Raw genomic sequence first — 19,024 nt, forward strand, 5'->3', positions numbered from 1 at the left:
TCAATTGATCCCAAAGAATCACTTTCATCTCTCAATGGGAGGCAAACTGTCCATGGACTAATTCCAACCTTATGCACTCCTAACAATATTGCTTTACATATATAATTATCCACGAAGTGGTCTTGCATATGTTGTATAATTATCAACGAAGAGGTCTTCTAGTACATTGTGGGGTGCTACATGCAAAGACCTTTTTGATAACTATACGACATGTTGTCTTATAAATATCAAAGACGAGGTCTTCTAGTACATTGTGAGGTGCTACATGCAAAGACCTCTTTGATAATTATATTGTCTCAGAGACGTCTTTTAGCAAATCGTGTTTTGTTGTATGCAAAGGCATCTTGTTGCGTAGTTACCAAAGAAGTCTTTAAGTACATCGCATGGTGTTGCATGCAACGGCATCTTTGATGACTATACTCTCATATAATTATCGAAGATCAAGTCTTTTAGTACATCGTGGGTGTTACATGCAAAGGCACCAACATTTTTCGCGGAAATTCAAATCATTTTAAGTCTACAAATAATTTAGTGCTACATAGCAATATGTATAAATTTAAGTGCATACATGGCAACAATTCGAGCATTGATTTTCCAACCATAACAATTTGTGGTTACGATTCGCTCAATATTATATTTAACCAAGAAACTACAGATTCAATTCCCCTTGTAATCAATGATCACAGTCGTACAACAGAGTGATCCTGATGATGAATTGTTTGGTGACACCAACCATTTAGTTTAATCAATGTAAAGTTGGAACTCTCCCTTTTTCTTTATGATTAGAAACAAAACAAAGCTGGTACAATCAATCATGGAATCACATGCCACACTCCAGAAACAGTTGCAAATAAAATAAGAAATCAATCTGTGTATTATGAATATGATTTACATATAAGAAATTCCTTTGCACTTATCTTTCAATTTTAACTCATCCTTCAGAGATTTGGGCTCTTGCTTTAAATGCAAGAGATCAAGAGTTCAGGTCCCCCCCCCCCCCCCGAAAAAAATAAAGCCAAACACATGAACTACATCTCAAAAATAAAAACAAGAAAATGATGCCTTGGCTAGGGTTTGGAATATGTACAAACAAAACTCGCCAGCAAAAGGAAGTTCATGAGAACCAGATATGACATTATACATGGAGAGGAAGAATTCTCAAAGGGAATATGGTGTATATATAGATAGATAGATATAATTTCTACAAATCAGGGTGCACTTCTATTGGAAGCTACTCGATCGACTAAAACGGTGGCCTAAATATTCTTCCAAGTACTTATTGGAATGTGAAAGGTTCACACTATGTTCAATGCTCCCTTGTGACGCTGCATCATCATCTAGACCAAGGAGTGCAAGTGTTAAGTGTTTCCGAATGTCGCTATCTCCATTGTAGTTATTCGGTATATCATCGAATCCATCATCAGCAGCATCCTTGTAAACTGCCATGTCTTGTTTGCTAGTATCGCTCTCTATGTCTTCCATCTCCCCATGCAGCACCTTCAAAATCTATTACAAAATAAAAATGAGAATTGGCAAATGTCGTGATTGTTGTTACAATAAAACAAACAATATCCATGGGATTTGTGTGGATAAATTTATAGTGAAGGCCTATTGGGTCTTCATTTAAGTGCAGTGCAGTGTAAGAAGCATCAATTAATTCCAAGTTAGGGGATTTCGCAAGTTAGGTGAATACAATAAAACAATTTAAGTCCATGTACCAAACAAGTATTATACATGCACTCCGGTTTCACAGTCATACCCGACTCATGCGAGGCCTCAGTTGAGGTGATTGTCGAAGACAAAGAGATGCAGCAACCACCATGTTCCGAAGTTGCCCATCTTTGTAGTTCCCCTCCAAGTTAGGATCTATGAGCCCACCAAAGTTTGGCTCATCTTCCAATAAGGGTCTTGCCTGACAGAGTAGGACAAAACAATTACATCCTGTAAGATACAATATTTATGAAAGTAGTAAAATTTTGGATCTTGTTTTATTCTATAAATAAATAACCTTACCCAAACTTCCAGATTTTCCTCTCCCTTTGCATGTCCATTATCAATAGGTCGTCGTCCCGTGATCAACTCCAGCAAGACTACTCCAAAGGAGAACACATCTGTCTTCTCGCTAACTTTTCCAAACATAAAATATTCCGGGGCAAGATACCTGAAAAATATTAGAAACATAACCTCCATGAGGATTCCATATGGCCACATTCATAAGCTGTTAGTTAGGATGTGTGTGACTGATCCTTGTGGATTAGGGGGTTTTGTTTTTTTTGTTTGCCTACTGATCCTTGTGGATTAGAGGGTTTTGTTTTCCTACGATGTAGATGAGAACTTCAAAGTTTCAAGACGGGGACAATACAAAGTTACGTCTATTGAAGGAAAAGAAGTGGGGAGGGGGGCACACGTTCTTACCCGAATGTACCGACAACATCGCTGCACGTAATTATTGATGATGATGTTGGTGCCCATTTAGCAAGGCCAAAATCTGTTAACTGCTTAGACATGTCACATAGGAAAAGTCAATATCTATCTTTGCTACATGGTTTCTCAACAATTATACACAACAGACAAAAATATTTGGAAAACCTGTGGCTTGAGGCTGGAATCGAGAAGAATGTTAGACGATTTCACATCCCTATGGATAACAGCCCGCATACATTCATCATGCAGGTATTTCAAGGCCTCGGCTATCCCAATCGCTACTTTGTATCGAGCATCCCATGGCAAGATTTCCTTCAAATTCCCACCTAGTTTAAAATAAAACCAAAATACACTCTTTCAATACTAATACACAAAAGCACAGTATTTTCTGTAGTAATGGACTAAAATCATCATACATACCATGAAGTTTTTGTTCAAGGTTTCCCTCAGATGCAAAATTATATACAAGATAATAAAATTCTGAGCCAACGGCATATCCAATAAGCTGTACAATGTGGCAATGATGGAGACTACTGACAATCTCCACTTCGGTAACGAACTCATCAACAGAATCGGGTGCCAATGCGTTTATGCATTTCACAGCAACCATATTCCCATTCAAAAGGATTCCTCGATATACTTCACTACATCCACCTTTTCCAACCATGTTACCTGAAATAAATATTACATATCAGCATCATAGGAAGCATAGGTATCATGGATCCCCAGACAGATACTAAAGACACACAAAAGAAGCATTTGTATGCACATATAAACATTTACTTGTTGAGAAATTGTTTGTTGCTGCTTGCAATTCGAGCAAATGAAACTCCCTGCAAGTTTTATTGTGGCATACTAACTCCACTTTGGATGTGATGGTATTCACATCGCATGGATACGTACCAATAGTGCTACTGTTTAGTGGGGGGTTCTTATCTTTGCTTATGTTTTCACAGATAATTCTGCATTGCTCTTCTCTAGTAAGCAGAAGGCATCGAGGATTGAGCTTCTCTTTTGGCCTATCTGGCAGTTGCAAAGCCCACTCAATAACCGACATCCGGTGACAGTTTAGATTCTCAGTATTCTCTTTCACCATCGTTGTAGATCGACGCAACAATGGCCACCCAACATGTGATGAGTCGACATCATCCTTTTCTACCCTAAATCCCAGAGTTTTATCTTGTCGACAATGCTCCAAGGTCACATTGAAGGTACTACCTTTATCAGATTTGCCCTCTGGGAGGTAATGTTGCTGAACCTTTAAGATTTGCTGGTTAGATATGGGCGAGTATGGCGAAGAGACTGAAGACGATGATGATGGTGATGGTGATGGTGATAATGACTCCGTCTCACTAGGCATTTGATCCTTTGAGTATGACAAAATTTGTGATGTAGGTGTATTGACAACAATAGAATCATCTTCTTGAAGTTGTCGAAGAGACTGCACAAGATGCATATTTCTTTGCTTTACGGCAACTTGCAAAGGTGCTAGAGGTATACATTTCCGATTCTCAGCTTTCTTACTGGGGTTTCTGATGGTTCTCTGAATAGTGCACAACACTATACATGTATCGTCTGCGAATGGAAAAGATCCATGAAATAGAGTTAAACTCTAATATATTAAAGAAGAAAAAGAAAGATCCCTTTCTCTCTAAGCCAATTCAGTACAGGCAATCCAAGACGTTAATTACACACAAATACGCTCCAAGGAACAACAGAAAACTATGAGGAAACGTAGTCTCTCCCTTACCATCATTTCTCAGGCTGCCTTCTTGTTGGAATGCTATCTCTCCTTTCTGAATCACCATAACTGTGCATGTAGAAGGCAACCTCTTTGAACAATATTTAGCCAAAGAAAAGGATGACCTGTGCAAATGCATAAACCGATTAATCATCGAAGGCAGAATGGGGGCGGTTCAAAAGGACATACTGAAGTGACCTTTGGTCATATAAAACAAACACAAGTGCAAATTGATGAAGCATGCCATTAACTGAAGTGAACTTTTCCACAAATATAAATAACCCAATTCCCAAATTTCAAGCCATTCTTTACCATAAGCAGAACAGGGGAGGTTGGAAATGAATCATAAAACAGGGTAATGCATACCGTAACTAAACTTTGGTCATACGCATACAAACCCAAATGCAAATCCATAAATTAAAATTATCTGAAGCAAGCTTTTCCGTCTTTATTAGTGGCAGAACAGGTGAGGTTGAAATGAGCCATAAAACACGGCATTCCTTAAGAGAACAGATTTACCAAGATCACAGCCTAAGATTCAATCCATCCTTTATCAAAGGATAAGCAGAGATTTCCCACAAGCATAACCCAAATTTGAGTTTACAGATTAAAAAGAAGTACAGAACCTACATACCTTAAGTGAGATTTCCCACAAGCATAACCCAAATTTGAGTTTACAGATAAAAAAAGTGCAGAGCCTACATACCTTAAGTGAGATTTCCCACAAGTATAGCCCAATATGACTTTGGAAGCATTAGTCCTTTTGGCTTCCTCTATGAGTGCTTTCTTCACAGAGCGGCCCTCTGCAACCTTAACCTCCAGCTCTACCTATGTTTAGAGCAAGCAAGAATGTGTCTCAAAGCTAGTACTAATTTTTTTCTTCTAAGAGATTATATCAAGGAGTTTGATTACCTTCTTGATGCTGAAAATGCTTTCATATACCCCAATAATTGAATCAGTGTGGAGCACTGTGTATACAAAAAAGAAAAAGACAAAGAGAATTGATAGCTTCATATTAGGAAGGTGGGATATCTGTATACAGAATTATATACACACATATATAGAATTGGATTTCACTATGGATTTAACTTTATCCATAGTTATATAGATGAAGTGGAATTTAGGCATGGATGCATCCACAAATGAATGAAGGGATATGATCAATTACCTGATGATGTAGAAGAAGAAGAGGAAGGAGAAGGCGGTGAGACATGGAAGGCAATAACAGAGTCCCCTGCTTCAATGAATTTAGAGAGAGTGCAAGTGAGAAGCTCTCGTCCATCATAAGCATCAAGCTCTTTCATGCCAACTATGACTACATTTCCTCTCTTCATTGCCTCTCCTGCATCTTGCCCTACTGTCATATTTGGCAGTCTTCTTCTTGTAGGAAGGGGTTTTCTGCTTAAATATCAAAACTACTACTTAGGACTTAACAATACAAATGCATCACTTTCTCTGCTCCATCAGACACGTTCTCCATCTCCTTGTGATCTATCTTCACAATTCAAAGCCTTTTAGCTTACCATAACATAATCATCACCATCAGTATTATCTCTGTCGATCCGATTGAGAATTGAAACTCTCATTCAATTGCATCAATGAATTTGCTTTTATGGTTTTACACTAAAGATTTGGTGGGATGCAGTCTAGATTGAATTAGAGGAGGGTATAAATGCAAATTGCAATGACAAATGATTCTAAGACCTTTTTTGTGGTTTGGAACTTCTAACTAACTAGCTAGAAAATAACAAGATGTAATTGAGAGATCAGAACTGATGAGCCACTAATTTAAGCCATAGCCATAGCCATGAGATTGATGAGCTACTGAATGGAAAGAAAAGAAGGAAAGAAATGGCTTCCCCTTCCTGCTTTTCTGTTCTTCTCCTTCGACTTCTGCCAAGAAAACTATGGCCAATCTCCGCCCTTCTCATTAATCAATCAGGGAAAGAAGAAGACATAAATTGCCCATCACAATTATAGAAAGGAGGAATGAATTCAAAAACTCTTCTTTAATATTTCCTTTTACACCAAATTATAAAAAGAAAGAAAAAGACATTATTTTTTATCATTAAATTTTTTTAATAGAAATAAAACGATAAAGAGTTGAATTTAACTTTTTTCATTTTTTAAACTCCGCAAGCATTTCATTTGCTTATATTTTAAATGCATTCTTTTTTGTTTTGTTCTTGCTGTTTTTGATGCAAAAAGATAGTCGCAACAAAAATTTACATCAATCTCAGTTTTTCTCTGATTTTAATTATATTCTTTTCTGTAGCCCAAATTTTCTTTTAAAATTTCATTGTTTCTTTGCATGCTCTATATCTATACATATATACATATACATTATAATCAAAATATGAAAGAAAAACTTCTTAATCAAGAAACAATTTGCGTTTTAGCTTTTCCCTTTTGATTTTCTGCTTTTTGCTTTTTTTAAAACTGTCGCTACCTTAATGCAAAATGATGAATTCAATCCGTTCGTTTCCTTTTTTTTCTTTTTCGTTTCCTTTTTTACATTGTAATGATGTCCTAAGAAATCAAAAGCTTTTCTTTCATTTCTCTTCCTCTGTAATTTAATGAGAAACATGGAGTGTGTCGATTTAACTGATTTAGTTATATTCGGAGGGAGATTAAATAAACTAGAAAGAAGAAAATAAAAGAAGACTGATTAAAAATGGTGGTAACAAAAAGATTTGGTAACCGTTGGATTTAGCTGCCTCCAAATCTCATCATTTCAATGGAGAAACTACACTCAACAATGAATGATCATTTGATATATGATTACACATATAGGTAGCTGCTTTGAATCATGATTAGAGCCTAATTAAACATAGACTAGTCTTAATCAAATCTGGATTAGTCCCTAACCACGAGCCTCGGATTAGGCCTTAATATGTTGGATTATCCCTCACGGAACGGCTTTTACTACATTGATGAGAGACCATTCTCGCCTTCGGATGCGTGTGAAACACATGCATGATGGTTTTTACGAAGTCCCGGGGGCTTTATTTTAAGAGAAGATTGTGAAAAAGAAGAAGAAGAATTACAATTGATGATGTGCCAAACTACATTACATTGATTATTAGTTAAAAAAAGGTATTGGAAGTTGGGATGGATGATGTATGGGAGACAAGGGAAGTTCTTTGTTAAAAGTAGCGAATGCAAACTTGGTAAATGTGACTTATTGACCCCCCTTGTCCCTAGGGAAAAAAGTTTCGCCTGATCATAAAGCAAAGGTTAACCACCTCATATTTCACCTTAGACTTTAGAAATAAGGTATCTTCTCTAGGTATGCCATCAATTGGCTAATGGCCTCCTTGGGATACAATAATGGCTTATCAAACACCGAATGGATTCAAAGAGAGGACGTGATGTAAAAGTGACAAACCAAATTATGGCTCGTGAGGATAAGTTGTAGAAAATTAGATATGCAATGTTATAGTATATGATCCATGAGAGTTAACCTCTAAAATTCATTGCATCTTGAGAAAGAATGGTTGACAATTAGGGCATGCTCTCTTGGTCCTCATAACCAATGTCATCTATTATTAGATTGTGCACGAAATTGTAATATAAATGAAATAATCACGGTGCAGGGATATGTGAAGCCATAGTATTCTTACCAAATATGTAAATGAAGCAATTGATATATATATATATATAGAGAGAGAGAGATGTTAAACCAATACTCTCTTGCATGTACACAATGTGTGATTGCACCAATGGTGAGTTGTTGACAAAACAAAATGCGCATGATAGTTGCAAAAACAAAAGATAGGAGATGGGAGGTGAGAGAAAATGATAGATGAGATCCATGGTATTTAAATGAGTGATAACTCTTAATAGATTAACTTATGAAAACAACACATGCACAACTTGAAGGAAATTGTAAAACTGGTGGAGTCGAACTCGTTAGTTTATCTTGTTTTAGGGACGGGAAAGGTAGGAAGGGCACTCTAAAATCCAATGTCACATGATAATAAAAACATGGCTTAACCACTAAGGTTCTACCTTGAACAAATTCTAAATTTGCTTCCATCATGAACATGACATTTGCCCAACCCTCAAATCCACATCTTCAATGATGCACGACACAAGCATTCCCAAAAGTAACGTGCATGGATTGTTTGTGGAATATAATTTCACACCCAAAGTCTTTTCTATAATGCTCAAAGTCAATGCATTATCATGTAATGTCTTGTTTTTATCTTTGAGTTTGAGGATTCCCCTTCATGTGGATGGTATTTTACATGTCATGGTGCACCCACTACCGCAACGAATTGTGTAAAGAAGTGATTGCAATATACTCCTTGTAGCTATCATATACAAACTCCCTGAACAACATACAATTTGCCATCATATTACCAATGCATTGAGATGCGCATACCGATGTAAAAGAAAAGCAAAAGTAGAAAGAGTTTAATTGCGTGCTTTTAAAATTGCTTTACAGGAATCAAAATCTAAGTAAAAGAGAAATGAAATTATCGCGATGAGCTTACATCCCAATTGTACACTCCTTGCACTTGAAAGGCATAAGAAAGTCATGTTGTGGTTGGTGGCGCATACGGAAATATAAAACTTTCATTGTTGGTAGTTAGTTGTATTCTTGTTCTCGATAAAATAAGATAGGAAGTGATTCAAAAATCACGGAAGCAAGTCTCATGTCAATTGCATGTAATTGTCTGTTTATAGTAGATTATGCAATGACCAACATGTCAAAGATATAACTATCACGTGTAGGAGAATATATTATGACACATGACACAAAATCATGAACTTCCAAGGCCTTGAGTCAAACAATACTCTTCAAGAAAGCAAACACACACACGCATGCATGCACGCACACACATATACATAGATGTTTCATGCATTTACAAAAATAATAATGGTCGATTACGACATTGTCATGAAATCCTTTGGAAGTTCGTAGTAAAAATACAAGCTAGGAAAGAAAGGAGGTCTGCAATACTCTATGTTTCCAACGTTGTCCACAACTTTGATAAAATCCATAGGCGAAAAGACGATAAAAAAAGGTGGGACAAATGAAAGAAGATAAAAAAAAAGTGGGACAAATGACCGATTCGCCTTTAAATATAAAAAAGTGATGCTAACTAATATTTGGATCAATGTTCTACCAAAGTCAATGCTAAAAAACGAAAAAATATTACTTGTAGCATTTCACGCTTTCCTCGTTGAGCATATAATTACGAGAGCACGTGTTTGAATTTACCACTATTAGTAGTATATTGTGGCATTTGCTGAGGTGTAACCATCTTATGAGGCCGTGTCTTTTAAATGATTTTTTTTAAGGAAATGATAAGATTTGTGTAGATTATATAGCATCTTATTCAATTGGATTTACATAACTTGCAGTTAAATGAATACAAGTTTGTGCATTGATTGTGCATTATTATCATCAACGCACAACTTGAGATAATAACGACATTAAACATACTCATAGAGCTAGAGAAACGGAGAGGGATAGGACCCGAAGGCAATGGGTACACCAAGTCCAACTTTCCTCCATAACATTACATTTCCGCAAACTATCAATTTCAAATGTATTCAAGACACAAGGATCCCTATTGACCTTGAAACCGCATAAACTTGTAATATAATTAAGACTATATATCTTATGAGACTATTATTTCTTCTTGATTAGTGCAACAATAATAAATTATACACTACATTGTAAGCCACAAAAAAATGGGATATAGATACATCCAGATCCAAACCTAAAGTGGATCCTTTAATGTGCACCGTGGTGTGGGATAGTGATATATCGCCGAGTCTCAAAATCATAAGCTTTTAAATATGATGAAAACTAGGTATCCTTCAATATTGCTATATTAAATATATATATCAACAAGTGACAAAAAGGTATAAAGAGTACTTGTAATAGAGTTAAGCTTGAATATAACACACTAAAGAGGAGCCACAAGTTGAACATCAAGTAACGTAATATATTCCTCCATTGATGTTACCGACATCATGTTGGAGCTTAGCATTTCTTTTCAAATTTCCATGCTCCCTAACTAATAAACAATACGTCGTGGTTATGCTTTGATCACACGTCAAGTAATATTGCATGTACCTTGATCTTGATAGCACATCATTCAAATATATTTAAAACCTTAAACTACCCTATTTTGCTCCGGATCAAATAGTTGCCAAATATCGATGCCATTTCTTCTCATCGCCGATGAATTGTCCAAAAATATATACAATGAACATTACTTTGACTACATGAGGTAATATTTGTAAAGAGCTAATAGATTTAGTTATATACAACCAACTAGATTAAATAAGATTTGTGTTATGTATGTGCGTGTGCGTGTGAGAATAGAATAGATGTTTTATAACCCATGAGGAGACCGATTTCGACCTATGGGACCATATAAATATATCATCTTGCATATGGCTCCTTCCTAAGAAGGGGGATTACTACTCTTTAGAAAAAACTCTCTATGTGAAAAGAATGAATGTGTGTGCGAGAGAAAGAGATTGTATTATCATTTTCGGAGGTCACATATGACCTATGAGTTCAAAGATGTTACATTTTCAAGTAATAAATGTGAAAGTGAGCAACAATTCTCGATTTTCAAGAACTTTACTAATTAATGTTGCAATCGAGAGTGCACATTGTGATTGTGAGAGGAATTTGTGCAAGGATTGGGTTTGGTTTAAGTTATGCAAAAAGCATAGTCAAATGTGGTTAAACACAAAGCATTATATCAAAGTGTGATACTCAAACTCCCAAACTTGTTTCGGGCAAAGTGTGAATAATTGACTACTCTCATCACTTGTGCCCCAACTCCTTGTCTTACATCGCATTGTGTGTGAGCTATGTCGTTGGGAAGCAATGGATCGGATGGCCGACAACTTTACTAATCAAACATGTATCACTATTTGTGGTTTCCCTGTTTGACAAAGAATATGGTTTTCTAATTAGGTGCAACCATAAAATGAACCATACGTACCATACGTGCACTCACATTCGAGAATGATTCAATCAAACGTGTATGCTAAATCATCTCAAAGTTGGAAAAAATAATACATATGCACCGTACTTATGCATATGCATAAGACTAATTCACATACATAAATAAGTTAGATTGGGTTTAACATTGAGAAAATTTATTGTGATTTGTACTACATATACACAAGATTAACTCACATACATAAGTAAATCAGATTGGATGTATCACAGAGAAAATTGATTGCGATTTTTAATGCATATGCACAAGATTAATTCAAATACATTAATAAACTAGATTAGGTGTATCAATGAGAAAACTGATGTGATTTTTACTGCATATGCACATTGCAAACGATTAACTCACATACATAAATAAATCATATTGGGTGTATCACTAAGAAAATTGATTGTGATTTCTATTGCATATGCACAAAGATTAATTCACATATACAAATAAATCAAAATGTTTACGTTTATCTAGTGAATACCTTATTCTCAAGTATGGTTTTGGAACCTCTTGTGACCAATGATTTGGATCATTAGGTTGAAGAGAAAACCAGAAACATGATACAACGCGTGTTCTCAACATTGTGTTAATAACATCGAGGGAGATAACACGGTTGTTAAATGCAGATAACAGACCAATCGTTGAATCATTGGATTGAATGCCATTTTGTGAGCATAATGACGTCGATAGATTCATGGACTGGTGATGCCTATGATTAGAAGCAACATTATTGGAGGTATAATCTTGTTGTGAAATTAATCTAGCCTTGCCGCTCCGGATAATTAAATCAAATTGTAATAGGCTATTGTCATAAGCGTTATAAGGGTTTTTGATAGCGTTTTTTACCTTGATGTTCCCTTCATCATCACATAAAGCCTTGATATGATCTAATGCATGCCATTGTTGAAGCTTTGCATCTCTTATGTTAAAACTAAATGGTAGAGCATGAATTATTGCGGAGGCTTTGGAATGGCCTCCTTGGAGAACATTGAAGCGTTTACAATCGGTGAAACGACACACTCTTGAAAAAAATTACAAAAAAGGGAAAAAAAGGAACACATTTTTCCCTTTCCAAATGTTTTAAGAATCTAACACTTAGTTTCTCCACTATTGCATGTGTTCTCAAATGCATAATATGCTCTCTTTCTTGCCTTTACGTAAAAGGTAGCACATTCATTCCATCTCTAATTTGATGGAACCTCAAGGCCAATGTATTCAAAGCTTTCCACAATTTCAAGTAGCTCATTATTGTATATAATACATAGTTTTTCCCTTGGTTCTTCACTAATATAATCCTTGTTTTAGAGTTGTTGACACTTTAATATGTATGCAAAAATCTTCCAATGCTTAATGCCCTTATAAGCTTTTGCACATCTCTTAAATTATTTGCGAAAAGCACCACATCGTTCACATACAACAAAAACATGATGACTACATTTGTAATAATAACTTTTTCAACGCTTTCTTTCTTTATAAACTTGGCAACCATTTGTTCTAGTTAATCAATGCATAAACCAAATATAATTGGTTAGAATGGGCATCCTTGCTTAACACGAATAGTTCCACCAATAGTGATATTGAATGTTTTTGAAAATGTATCACCCATACACACACAACATATAACATTTTTATATATTTGGGAAATTGATAGCATATATTCACTTGACACTCCAAGTTCCTCCATTCGCCTCGAAAGATGTTTATGAGGTACCACATCAAAAGCTTTCTTAAAGTCTACGAAGCAAAAATCTAAACCCTTCCTTTTCAAGCGACTTTTCTCCATTAATACTTGAAGGGTGACAAAGTGATTAATGGTGCTATGGTGTTACCGAAAGGCAACTTGTCCATAAGCTCTCTCACCATTTTTTTTAGCCCATGCACTTACATTCGATTCCATCATACATCCAAATAATTTTGCCATGAGCAAGTTGACCATGATGGTTCGATAATTGTATAAATTATTTACATCTCCACCTTTACGCAAACATTTGATCCAATTTGTACTCCAATAATCGGGCATGCCATGTTGCAATACATGATTAAACATCTCACTTATCCATGCATGTGCTTCCTTTCCCATCCATTTGAGCATTTCAACCTTTCTCTTGTCTTTTGAGAGACCAATTTCTTACATCCTACACATACATCTTTAATCGTAAAGAGGGGAGACATGTGAATGAGAACCATAACATATCATCTTTATGGCAATTGTTAGCTTGACATATAAATTCTTATAATGCATAGGTAAGTCCTTTAGAGTTAAGTTACCATACTCTCAATTGTTAGCTCATATAAATTCTTACAATACATAGAAAAGCCCATTAGGGTTAAGTTACAATAACTCTCAATTGTTAGCTCATATAAACAAGTCCGTTTGAGTTAAGTCACAATAACTCTCAACACGTTTTCCCTTTAGATTCCCCCAAAATTTAGCATAAATCAATTTCACCCCAAATATCCTATCATCTTTTATCTACCATGTCACACGTCCCACAATCAAATTGTCGATTGGCATACTCACTTTATCAATTTTTCTCTTAAGCATTGCCAACCCCAAGTCATTTTCTCACATGTCTTCGTGAGCTCTCTCTAGGTTCTCGTCTCTATTCCAAGCTTCACACTAGTCTTAATGAGTCGTCTCCTAACTCCTTGTCTTTGTTTGAGTTCTAGCTTAGCAATTAATCAAGTTTCAACTTTCCACCCATCAATTCTCCTCCATTTTTACTCTTACAATAGCTCTGATTTCCACACGCCCTTACAATCGATGATTGTACTCTATTAGAGCTACTTCAAACCACATCTTCCTTGTAGAATTCCCAACTCGATGAGTTTACCACCTTAGTTCTTGCTAAAAAACCAAGATGAGCTCCCAAAAGTATGGCGGTCCACCACTCGCAGGATGTAGATATATCCCTCCCCAAATGCAAGCATGGATTTTGGTCATGATCACATTCCTTATTAATGGTGGCCTTTTACCAATAATTGCTTCACAATGCATGCTTGCATATGGCTCCCCTGTCTTTGTTACACTAGCCTTTCTGGAGCTCATCTTGTTACGGATTTTTCTACTAAGGCCGAGTTGAAGTTTCAGTCTAAAAAATCCGCAACAAGATGAGCTCCCAAAAAAGAACAGTGTAACAATCCATATATTTGAGGTTTGATGGAAGTGAAAAAAACCATGTATCTAAAAGAGCATATATCATACCAAGATTCCAAAGTATGGTTGGTCTTGTTCAACTATTGGTAGCGTAGTGCCGCCCATTATCTACAAATTATGCAAATTGTGCTTTTCTCTTCCATTGGTATCTGCCCTAATCAATGCAATACACTTCACATTAACTACAGTTTGTGCAATTTGTGTTTTTCTCTTTCATTTGTATCTGCCCTAATCAATGCAATACACTTGTTTGTGCAATTTGTGCTTTTCTCTTCCATTTGTATCTGCCCTAATCAATGCAATACACTTCCGAGGTACCATTATGAGGTGGTTCACATTACCATGGACATCAATCACAATGACCATCATCGCCATTTTCACCTTCATTCACATGCCTGGGAGAATACTTATATAATAATACACCCAATGCAATCATGTATGACTCTCAAATAAGACTTGTGTTTACCTGTCATGAAGCCTCAGCATTTGTCAAGAGCAAATGAACTATGATATCTCATCCATCTATCTGAAATGTATGTACACAGCATTGGCAAAGGCATACAGAGGAAACCATTAGTTGATCCAAATCATAAATTCAACAAACCTCCACATAATGCATCAATAAACAATGTTGGAATGATACGAGCATATCTGCGGAACACAAGATTTTGTGATATCCGCACGATTGTCCTTGTGCTTCTGCCGAACGAAATGCATAAACCAATCATTCATTCTATACCTTCAACTGTGTGTGCAAATCTAAACTGAGATCACATTTAGGGTCGGATACCTGCACAAAATCCATGTATCCATACATTAATACAGATGATCACTTTGATTGCCAAAATTTCCACAATCAATCATATTTCACATTCCTTATTTCGACTCCAAATGGTTTCACTCTTCCAGTGCCACCACTTTCCAGCTTACATGAACAGTAAAAAAAATACCAGAGATAGTAAACAAGATCACACATAACAGAGATAAGTAAATCGAAGCATTGCTAAAGGTAATGACTAAAGAAATAGAAATTTATGAACCGTGGTGCATGCAGATCTTTTTACGCACGATTTCCTCTTTCCATTATCTTTACTGCAATTTATGCTGATGTTCATCTTGGACTCGACATTTTCCACTTAAATCCTCTCATCAACAATTTCAGCAGCACAAGCACTCACTAGATTGTATGGAGGTGGTTGCATATGCATGAAACTTACTACTTGCTAAGACCTCATCATCATTGGATCCGCATTCATTTGCTATCCAACTCTGGCATACACATGAGAGTAGGAAATGAATGGAAAAGCCGTAGCTGAACCGCATGAACAAGAATCCCTACCTTCTGAAGGGAAGAATGTACACTGTGTTCACCTTCAAGGTAAAAATAAATAAAAACATGATTTCCAAGTGTTTCTGGAATAGGTTCAATGAGTTCAGATGGTTGGCTCAATGATAAATTGCCTCATATGTTGCTGCTTGATGGGAATAGCCATTGCTCAGTTTTCTTATGCAGGTCTCCGGGGTAATCGATAAACTCCATCAGGGACTAACCCTAGAAATGCAGAGACAACAACATTTAAACCATGAGCCATAAACACTGAACATACCTGCACTTTGCTTCATGCATAGACCATTCCATCCTAGCCATTACCTTCAATTGCGAAAACCTGACTCTTAAGATCTATCCATTAAAAACGAATTTGATTCGCACACTCGAGATCAGATTTAGCACCAACAAACATGGAACCTTTCAAAACTAGCAATGAAATGCTTGTCAACACAATCAAACAACTTAAAAAAGAGTCATTCAAAAGTTGAACAATCATTTCAGTCACATACAGAAACATATCACCCAAGGTCAAAGAGCATGTTTCTCATGCATTGTTTGTAAATCAGAATTAGATGAAAGGAAAAGTATAGGTTTGCCAGATTTAGCACCAACAACATGGAACCTTTAGAAACTAATAATGAAATGCCTGTCAACACAATCAGACAGCATAAAACAAGCCATGCAAAAGTTGAACAATCATTTCAGTCAAGAGCATATTTCTCATGCATTTTTTGTAAATCAGAATTAGATGAAATGAAAAGTATTGGTTAGCATACTCGAGATAAGATTGAGCACCAACAACATGGAATCTTTAGAGACTAACACTGAAATGCTTGTCAATAATCAAACAACATAAAACAAATCATTGAAACGTAGAACAATCATTTCAGTCACATACAGAAACATATTACCCAAGGTCAAGAGCACAATTTCTCAGGCATTTTTTTGTAAATTAGAATTAGAAATGAAAAGCATTGGTTGGCACAATCGGTCAGATTGAGTAAAATGGAATCTTTGGAAACTAGAAATGAAATGCTTGTCAACAAAATCAAACCAATATAAAACAAGTCATTCAAAAGTTGAACAATCATTGGGCCACATACAGAAACATCTTACCCAAAGTTGGAGCTTGTGGCCTCAATTTGGGCCAATTTATGGGCTCTCCAAAGATAGAGCTTGTGATGTTTCTCACACACCTACATAGAAGAACATCCCGGGAAAAGGGTTTCATTCGCAACGGTTTGAACCGAACTGAACCGCAAAACTGTTGCTTAACGGCTTAACAGTTTAAACGGTTCGGTTCGGTTCATGTTCAAGTTTTTTTTAACGCTTTGGTGTGGGGGGTGAACGGTCCGGTTTGATTTAAACAATTTGCCGGTTTTTTAATTTTTTTAATTTTTTAAAACAACCTTTTCATTTTAAAGCCTAATTCTCACATTTTAGGAAAAATCTTTAAATTTTGAAATAATGAAAAATTTTACAAATTGAAAATTTAAATTTTGAGAAAACCGAAAATGAACCACGACACCCTGGTTTTAACGGTTTAATGGTTTAATAGTTTAACGGTTTGGTTTTTTTAATGGTTTCGATTTAACTAGTTTCATGGTTCGGTTCGGTTCAAGTTTCTAAACTTTTAAATGGTTTGGTTTCAAACCGGTTTAGTTTTGACACTTTCAAATTGAACCGAACCATTGCAGATTGTTATGTGAAAGTTAACGTTATACAAGTACTATCTGATGTTTAAGTGCCACATCCCATAAACACTTTCTTGAGGTTGTGCTTTCTTGTTGAGATGACATTATGCACATAAACAAGACTCGACTTGAATCCAAGTGGTTGTGAAGTACATTTTCGTAGGTAGCACAAAAGTGACTTTTTTTAGCTCGCTTACAAAAAAAGGTGGTCCCCGTTTACATTTGGGTGGCCATTTGGCCTAAAGCTCTAGAAGCAATTTTATTCTATCCCCCTTTTTCTTAGTCTTACCCTTAGCGTGGTACCTACGCCGATGTTGATGTCTTCATGGGGCCCTGCTACATACAATGGGCACTTATCAAATGGTTCTTCTATGTAAGTTGCGTGATAGACCACACCATATTTTTTAGCATTTTCTAATGAATTTGTAGAAAAAATCCACAAACCCCAAGATTTATTGATTATGGTAGACAAATTGTGATAGTCTATTAGTCTCGACACTCTCGCAACTATATTGGATGCATATAGACACCTTTATGTAAATAATGTATGCCTAGAATCCCACTTGCTTTGCCATTGAAATTGCATTTCTCAGGTTTGGCATAGAGATCGTATTCACATACATAGCTTTATCATTCTTTTCAGCCTATGCACTTAACTTTGATTAAACATTTATATTGCTTTTCTCCCACTATGTGTCATACTCCAAAGATACCACTTATCTAAACATGTACTTCCTTTCCACTGTATTTGAGCATTTTGGTCTTGATATAAGCTTGAAGATCTCTTGCATTGCAAATGGTCAATTCCTTAATCGTTATGCATGCTTACTCAATAGTAAAGGTATGAGCCTTACCTTAGATTAGTTCTTACAACGGATATAAAAGTCCATAATAGTTAAGTTACAATAATTCTCTACATGTTTCACTTTACGATTTCTCCAAAATTTGCCACATGCATTTGTTTTCTCTTTCATTCAACAATTCTTTTGCATGAATGTCGATACTTTTAATGGTTTTTTCCTTATCTTTCACTACATCTAAAGTCGTAACATAGTTCAAGGAGACATGGGATCTCTTATCAAAAAGGTTTTTCCTTCAGCCACATTTATTGATGTCATTGCAATGCATATGCTTAATCAAGGGAAGGTGAGGTCATGGAGGTTTCTCTCCCCAACTTAGGTATTGCCTAGCTCTTGAGAAAACCTTAATGATAACCAAAATAATCAACTCCACGTTATGCCACTCATCATTAAAGCATGTAGACAATAGAACTCTTAATTATTGTTTAATTGAAGTGGGGAGACAGGTGTTGTACCATAGTTGATAACAACACTATATATATATATATATATATATATATATATATTCATATGCCGAAGATAAGAACTTGTCTTAAAAAACACTAATAAACCATATAACCAACTATAAATGACACTATATACATGAGACGGGGCTTGAATTAGTAAAAAGTTAATAAAAGTCTTGTGATGATGGATTAGTGAGTCACATATCCAAGGTATCATTTAACAACCTACAATGATTCAATTCGATTCGCGAGTGTCAAAACCGAACCGTTTAAAATTTTGAAACTTGAACCGAACCAAACCACGAAACCATTTAAACCAAAACCGTTTTAACCGAACCATTACAAAATCCAAAGCGTTAAACCATTAAATCGTTAAAACCTTGGTT

General features: G+C 35.8%; 1 protein-coding gene and 1 long non-coding RNA gene across 5 annotated transcripts; both read right to left on the minus strand.

Moving 5' to 3' along the window:
• Positions 1–833: 833 nt before the first annotated feature.
• Positions 834–6,012, minus strand: LOC147854269 (protein kinase STUNTED-like). Its single transcript, XM_087331196.1, has 11 exons — positions 5,334–6,012; positions 5,078–5,133; positions 4,872–4,993; positions 4,175–4,290; positions 3,208–3,999; positions 2,845–3,096; positions 2,590–2,750; positions 2,416–2,495; positions 2,014–2,161; positions 1,760–1,912; positions 834–1,506 (listed from the first exon to the last, which is right to left on the minus strand). The coding sequence occupies exons 1-11, from the start codon at positions 5,527–5,529 to the stop codon at positions 1,222–1,224; spliced, it is 2,361 nt and encodes a 786-aa protein (XP_087187322.1). The 5' UTR covers positions 5,530–6,012; the 3' UTR covers positions 834–1,221.
• A 6,634-nt stretch (positions 6,013–12,646) lies between these two features.
• LOC147854270 (uncharacterized) lies at positions 12,647–16,665 on the minus strand. 4 transcript variants are annotated; one of them, XR_015531000.1, is made up of 3 exons: positions 14,913–16,665; positions 14,775–14,834; positions 12,647–13,286 (listed from the first exon to the last, which is right to left on the minus strand). It is a non-coding gene; the product is annotated as an uncharacterized LOC147854270 (long non-coding RNA). The 4 variants fall into 4 exon arrangements; XR_015530998.1 differs by lacking the exon at positions 12,647–13,286 and adding an exon at positions 13,485–14,457; XR_015530997.1 differs by lacking the exon at positions 12,647–13,286 and adding an exon at positions 13,485–14,462.
• Positions 16,666–19,024: the final 2,359 nt, after the last annotated feature.

The sequence above is a fragment of the Azolla caroliniana genome, unplaced genomic scaffold, assembly GCF_043228905.1.
Source record: "Azolla caroliniana isolate FFs.n. ecotype wild unplaced genomic scaffold, voAzoCaro1.0.p SCAF_15, whole genome shotgun sequence".
Taxonomy (NCBI): Eukaryota; Viridiplantae; Streptophyta; class Polypodiopsida; order Salviniales; family Salviniaceae; genus Azolla; species Azolla caroliniana.